Genomic DNA, 6,887 nt, shown 5'->3' with positions numbered 1-6,887 from the left:
TTCGGCTCTGCACTACTCCAACCTCTGTGTAGCATCGAGCAGGCTCAGAGCCCTGACTTGTCAAGGGAGGGCTATCATTTTGCTACTCGGTTGCGTTACCAGTTTGGCTTGAAATTGTTTCTTCCCACAGACGAGGTCTTGGTAAGCGTTCTTTGTGTTACACAGTTATCTGTCTACTGTTACAGTTCGTTTTGTTACTGCTCAGGTTTATGGGCTTTAACTCACAGCAGGCTTGTGTCGCTGCCTGTAGGCATGGATGTTTACTTCTTCTTTTCCTGTAAATCATATATGGGCGCAGATGCGGTCGACCTCACGCCGACTAACAGGTATGCTCCTTGTGCTCTATACATGTCTTATTATATCGACCACAAGTAATGAGGGTTCTTCTGAACCAGTAGAACTACTTATTGCCTAAGTCGGCTAGAGAGGCCCTCTGACCAGCTCCTTACAGATTTTATTTCCTCTCCTGCGTAATGGCAGAGTATTGACGGGGTTTGAACCTGACGAATCTGCCCGGCTCACACAGGGTTATAGATCCTTCCTCGAGAAGGTTCCATTTCACTGTAGACTGTAATTTGGAACGAGCCTTCGAGCTCTGGTACATTATTGGTCATTGTAATGGGATTTTTGTTAAATAATTTTATTTGGGTCCTTGCCCTGGTGAAGTACTTGACTTCTGAGTTTACAGTTGTTTATGCGCCCAATGTAATTATGCAAGTACCAGGTTTTCTTTATTCTCCACTAATGGTTTGGTCTCTGCTAGCCGAATTCTGTCATTATAATGGCTATTGCCTACCCTGTATTTACAAACCCCTGTTTAATTTTATACGTTATGGGATTAAAAATAATAGGCCATTGTAGTAGTGTACATCTTGCCATTATTTATGTGATATATGTTATAATCACTGTGCCACTGTAACAGTGTAAATCTTGCCATTATTTATATATTGAATGTGGTTGTTCCACACCCTCCCGTTGCCTGCGGGTTTTGTTTCATAATGCACAGTATTCTATTTCTGTATTGTAAGATGTTCAGTATAATGTGCTCTACACGATAGCAAGGTTTCTTGGGTTTTCACCCAGGTTTTTTTAATTTCTTGGAATGATACAACAGCCTCTGCGTGCTGCAAATCTCAGGAGTATATCCGTCTAGGCTATACCCTAAGTTTGACCTCGTATTTACACTCTTTCTGAGCCAGTGTATTCTGTACAGGGTCGAGTCCTGTAGATTTTTGTTTGCAGTCATTCTTTATTTATATCTATGAGTAATTTGCCTGAATTCTTATCTTGTTGTCTCCTAAGGATTTTGTATATGAACTAACCCTAGCTATAAAGCCTGCCTCTCCACGCAGGTGTGGTCATGCCGTTCAGAAATTTCTGTTTCTTTATTTTATATGCATTTCGTTAGCTCCATTGTTTCAAGGTTCATATCTATACATTAAATTGTCTATATATTTTATCTCTGTGTTAAGCGTAATACCAGATTTAAAGAAAGAGATTCTGTTATTTCCTTTCAGCGAAATGTTATTTCTTTTCTTTATTGCATGAGCCATTTTATAGACTCTATACTATAGTTTCATGATTCTGGTTTGCTATGGTTATACATACTGCAATTTCTCAAAGAGTCCCCGTAGATTCATCCTACAGTTACCTCTCGGCATTTTTAAGAAAACAAGTTTCAGATCTATTCGCACGTGAGAACACTTTCATCAATATAAATTTCCATGGAAAAATAGTCCCTTTCCTACTCAGCTACCCATCCTGGTTTACTATAAGAAAACTTCCCTCACTCCCTTGTTCCACATTGCACACAGAATTCAAGGAGAATATAACAGCGACATTATGCAGACTTTTTTTAAAATAACATAGGACATAGCTCTTACATACCTAAGTCCTCTGACTAAAAGGTTGAATTCTTATTTCCCTGGAATCCTCTGTCTGATAATTGCTCCCAGCAGTTACCCGAATCAGGGTCTACTGTCTTCAATCCACCCAACCAGGAGATTTGTCCTTCGGGACCCAAATCTCCCCCCTTGCTTCTTGCTAGACCGCAGTCTTCCGCAAGTGCTCAACAGCGAGCAGGGCTATCTGATCATTACCAGACTTAGCCACCAGATTTCTTTTTCTTTCTCTGCCTGTCTCTACAGCACAGACTAACCCCCCTTCCCCTCTCCTTTTCCTCAGGAAATCTTCCAGTTAGGGGAGGTGGTTAGGGTTGCAGTTCACTGCCACTGTTTCCTCCAACTTCCCTCTTAGAAGTTGCCAGCATTTCCAACAATAACATTTCTTCTTATTTGAGAAATAATAAGATATTATTAAATTCCAAAATAATTAATAATGTCATATTCAGTTTTTTAACCGCAATAAATTCAAATATTTACATTTTTCCTGGGGCGTTACAGTGCACAAGTGCATGCAGTGCGTATTAGTTTTTATTATTGATGAGATTGATGAATCTAGAACTCCAATGACAAATGGATTGTTTCAACACGCAGTCCTTGCAGTTATTCCAAATTAAAAGCACATGAACGCTTCTGTTGCGGTCCAGAACCAGAAAAATGGAGAATACGGTGACAGCACAGACATGTATTCTGTACAGACTGGATTTCACGATACCAGCAATACTACTTTCAAGGGATTCACGGGATAAAAGTAAGGAGTAGTCTACCTAGGCGGAGGAATTGCCTAGTTTCTGTCACCGCCCGGAAAATTGTCCGGCTCCGCCCGCCGACAATCCCTCCGCACTCCGCCACCCTCTTCCTCCGCTCCGCATTCACTTCCTGATTTTTCCACGCAGATGGGAGCTGGCAATCCTGAAATTTTGCTGAAAGATTGCCGCCGCAGAGGAATAATGCCATTGCCAATTCGAAATGGAGGAATTGCCCGATCGCAGGCTGCTCACTCACCTTCCTCCTTGACTCGGCGCCTCCCGCTCTGCAATTCCTCCGCTCTGCTGCTCGCCACCCAGGTACACTGGACTAAAACACCATACCCAAAAAAATGCCATTTGTTATTGAAGTATCAAGTTTGTTCGGCTGTTTAAATTTCCTTAATCATATTAACCGCCAGTTTGGAGCCATTAAAACCCTAAATCATTTGTAAAAGTTCAACAGTTTGCAAAATTGAGAATGTCAATTTTGGATTAGTTATGGATAAAGTGCATATTCGAGGGCATCATGGATAACATAGCGGTGTTGAGGCAACGATATGGTCTGAACAAAAGTGCAAATGAAGTGGCTATTGTCACAGAAGCGTATCGGACTCTCAGAGATCAGGGCCCCTACCCTGCAGATCAGGTCGTCAGAGATCTCTCTGGAAAGTTTGCCTTCGTTCTTTACGACTCCACCTCCCAAGCTTTCTTCACAGCAGTGGTACGCTTGTCATTGTTATCCCTTCATTTCCTTTTTTTGTTGGGGGGTTTTGAGATTTTCCATTGAAATATCTAAGATAAACCCTTAATTTTTTCTTTCTGACCTGCTACATGCACATTTCCCTCTATCCTTCCTGCTACATTTCCCTCTATAATAAATAAAATTGAGGTTTCCCAATATTTTTCTTATCCATCTCTGGAATTTTAGTACAGGGGGGAAAATTTAAGGCCCTGCCTCTTTTATTTAATCCACAGGTTTACCATTTCACTAGCATAGACAGGTGGATCTGTTGACCCTGCAAACTCCTTCCCATCTCCTCTTTTTTGGAGTAGCTTTACATTCTTAGATGAGTTATGATGAGATCCTTTTGAAAGGAAGATTTAGCAAATTCAAATTACAAGCCTTGAGAAAAATCTGTGCCATAACTTTAGCTTTCAAATTAACTTGTGGCTTAATGGCAATGTAGAGATTTTTCCAAGCCAACTGGCGGTATTTTGGCGAATTTGCCACACACAGGTTTCAGGATCCATCCTAACTGGCAACGGTTTGATAACAGCAACATATTTGCAGTATACATTAATCTGGTTTATGGATATAATGACTAGAACTCAGTGACTCTTCTAACGTGAATATACTCTAAAATGAAGTAGATAATAGATCCTTTTTAAAACTAGAAGTAGAAGTACATGCCTACTCTTTTAATATATATACTGCGACTTTTTCTTTTTTCTGTTGTAAGGCACTTACTATCCTTTTATGGTGTAAGACAGTTACTATTTTAGAAAATTTACAAGATAGACCTGTCAACTTCATGACTTTCATTAAGGTCACGGATGAAAGAAGGTGTCCCATCATTACAAACTGCTACCCATACCCTAGCCATATAGCTACAAGTCCCAAAAGCTAAAACTAACCTGGCCTACCTTACTGATCATAGTTGAGAAACACAGCAGAGTTGGCCATCCAAGAGAAACCCTGTAATATAAAGAATATCTACATTGTTGCTCTTGTTAAAACCATTGTTAAGATATAGGCTTCAATTATTATGATTGTACATAGAAAAGTATGATCGAATTTATTCTACTGAACTTGATGATATGGTAACATAGTGATTCAAGTCAGCATACTGACTCAACTCAGATCTCAGTTGTTCAACCTGACTTTCTGCTTTAATGGACTCCTCTAAGTTCGGGGATCTGGTCTTGACTCTGGGGAGATCGTTTTTGACTTGCCATTTTAATATATGGGACATGATATAGGAGTTTGGCTCGTGAACATACCTCTTTGCTAAAAGCATTAAAATTCTTACATGATGGTTGGTATTCCTTTGCAAATGTATGGAAAAATTTTCCCAGGTTCTGCAACACTCCTATTTTGCTTACAATATTTAAGCATGAGTTATTTGCCAATGGATTTGTTCTCCTTTGTTTGGCTAGAGAGGTAAAGGGAAAATAGTTATTCAAAATCACGTGGCCAATGAACACCTTTTTCCCAGAGAGGTCTGCTCATACATCAGATTTCCATAGACCCCAAAAATGCTGCACTGAGTATTTATTTGAATAAAATCTTTCCTTAGAAATTGTGGATTTCCTGGCATTCTGACTCGGACACTATTTTTATTTCTAGGATGCCGATGGTTCAGTGCCTTTCTTTTGGGGCACTACAACTGATGGTTGCCTTTTTCTATCTGATGATCCACATGTCCTCAAAGAGGGATGTGGAAAATCTTTTGCTCCTTTTCCCCGAGGTAATATTCGACTGCTAAATTAGACCTTAACTATTCTCTGACTGTTTCACACATCAAGCATAGTGATCTAATTTTTGTCTCTTATTTATACTGATGTTGCATTTGGCCCTGCAGGTTGTTTTTTCTCTACATCAGGTGGCTTGCAGAGTTTTGAACATCCTCTGAATAAGCTGATGCCAATGCCTCGTGTTGATAGTAAGGGGCAGATGTGTGGGGCGAACTTCAAAGTAGATGTGTTTGCCAAGAGGCAGACTAGCATGCCTAGAGTGGGTAGTGAGGCCAATTGGGCCAAGGAATTTTGATATGAACCAGGCCAATTGGGCTAATGAATCCTGATAAGAACAATTTGATATTTAGAAATATCATTTTGTTTTTTATTTGATATGTATTATTTTCATAATCAATACTGATGAAGCTGAAAAGTGAGTCAGTTTTGCAATGTAAAGGTGATTTCAAAGGTTGTTACTGGCTTATACAAGTTTGCTATCTGCAAAGTTAGTTACTCCAACCTTTCTGATTAATATATATCGTTGACTATAACAACCCTTGAAACTAAGGTAAATAAGACACGGGTAGAAGCTGCTTGCTAAGAATAGCACATTCAATTGCTTAAATGGCTGTGAGAAAACTCTGAAAAGGAGCAGCTTTATTTCAATAACATACCAAACATCATAAAGAAATGATGTAAGTGGCTTTTGTAATAGTCCATTACCATCTATTTGGTAGTCTTTTAAACATTCAATTTTTTTTTTTAATATATGAAACATATGTGTTATCATTTATTTGCGCTTCAAATATATATATGAATGTTAAAAGCATCCTCTGCAGAATTTTTAATGATTTTTTTATTAATTATAAATTATTTTTTAATATATTTTAAAATGTGAAAATTTAATATAGCTAAAGCTGGTTAATTTAGTTTAGTTTTTCTTAGTTCATTTAAAATGATATATTATTTAAAGTTGTGTTTCCTTTATATTTAAAATGATACATTATTTTTAACATTTTATGTTTGTCAATTAGTTAAAAAAAATTGTAATTTGAGGAGTTTTTTATTATGGCAATAAGTTCTATTGTTGTCTACAACATTTCAAAAGTTTACCAAGTCTTACGCTTAATGGATTTGTAGGTTCGTAGTTGATTCACCAGAAATTTGATAGTAGCCAAAAAAGATTGAGATATCCAAAACAAGAAACCAAAAAAGCATCAAGATATACACACAACCTATAGCCATAAGAAATTAGAAAAGGTTGTCGGTGCATGGGTCCACCCCCCACGGGGTATATTTATCCTCCTTGACGATAGTAATCATTTGATTGGCCCAACTGATTTGGGTTTGCATTGGCCATGTGGAGTTAAAAGTCAATTCTCTCTCCCAGCATCCCCAATTTACAAGAAGATTGGCTTACCTTATTCCCAGTCCAACAAGAATGTAATGTGATCACATAGGGAAAGGTGGATAACAATATTTGAATCCGAGAAACCAATAACTCAAAATCCCAACTCTTAACCACTTTTGACACAAGGGTACCCTAGATAAATTTCTGAGTTGTGGATATGGCCAGTTGGGAATCTCCATCCACTTGGATATTAGAAAAGCCTTATTTGCTTGCGCTCTGCAGACCTTGTTCTAGAGCAATAAACTCTACAACATTGTTGTTGGTGATTCCAAAGTTGCCAACATATATCCTTAGTATTTCCATGCCAGTCCTTGAATAATCCTCCATACTTGGTTGGGCTTGGATTTCCTTTGGCAACCCCGTCAAAGT

The 6,887-nt window shown here is 38.5% G+C and overlaps 1 protein-coding gene across 1 annotated transcript; it reads left to right on the top strand.

Annotated features, from left to right (window-relative positions):
- Positions 1 to 2,797: 2,797 nt before the first annotated feature.
- Positions 2,798 to 5,544, top strand: LOC149236319 (uncharacterized). The gene is made up of 4 exons (XM_089368839.1): positions 2,798 to 2,968; positions 3,147 to 3,371; positions 4,998 to 5,118; positions 5,233 to 5,544. Exons 1-4 carry the CDS (start codon positions 2,798 to 2,800, stop codon positions 5,418 to 5,420), a joined length of 705 nt encoding a protein of 234 aa, XP_089224965.1. The 3' UTR covers positions 5,421 to 5,544.
- The last annotated feature ends 1,343 nt before the right edge of the window (positions 5,545 to 6,887 follow it).

This window comes from Pinus tabuliformis, chromosome 8 (genome assembly GCF_031772625.1).
Source record: "Pinus tabuliformis cultivar Carrire ecotype Pingquan chromosome 8, CPIR1, whole genome shotgun sequence".
NCBI classification, from domain to species: Eukaryota; Viridiplantae; Streptophyta; class Pinopsida; order Pinales; family Pinaceae; genus Pinus; species Pinus tabuliformis.
This window is presented reverse-complemented; position numbering and strand designations above follow the sequence as displayed.

Bases quoted from the DNA above. Each gene is read 5' to 3' on its own strand.
- LOC149236319 (XM_089368839.1), top strand. From the start codon at position 2,798: ATGGGAGCTGGCAATCCTGAAATTTTGCTGAAAGATTGCCGCCGCAGA. The intron at 3,372-4,997 runs GTACGCTTGTCA...TTTTATTTCTAG, and splicing joins AAGCTTTCTTCACAGCAGTG to GATGCCGATGGTTCAGTGCC. The intron at 5,119-5,232 runs GTAATATTCGAC...TTGGCCCTGCAG, and splicing joins TTTTGCTCCTTTTCCCCGAG to GTTGTTTTTTCTCTACATCA.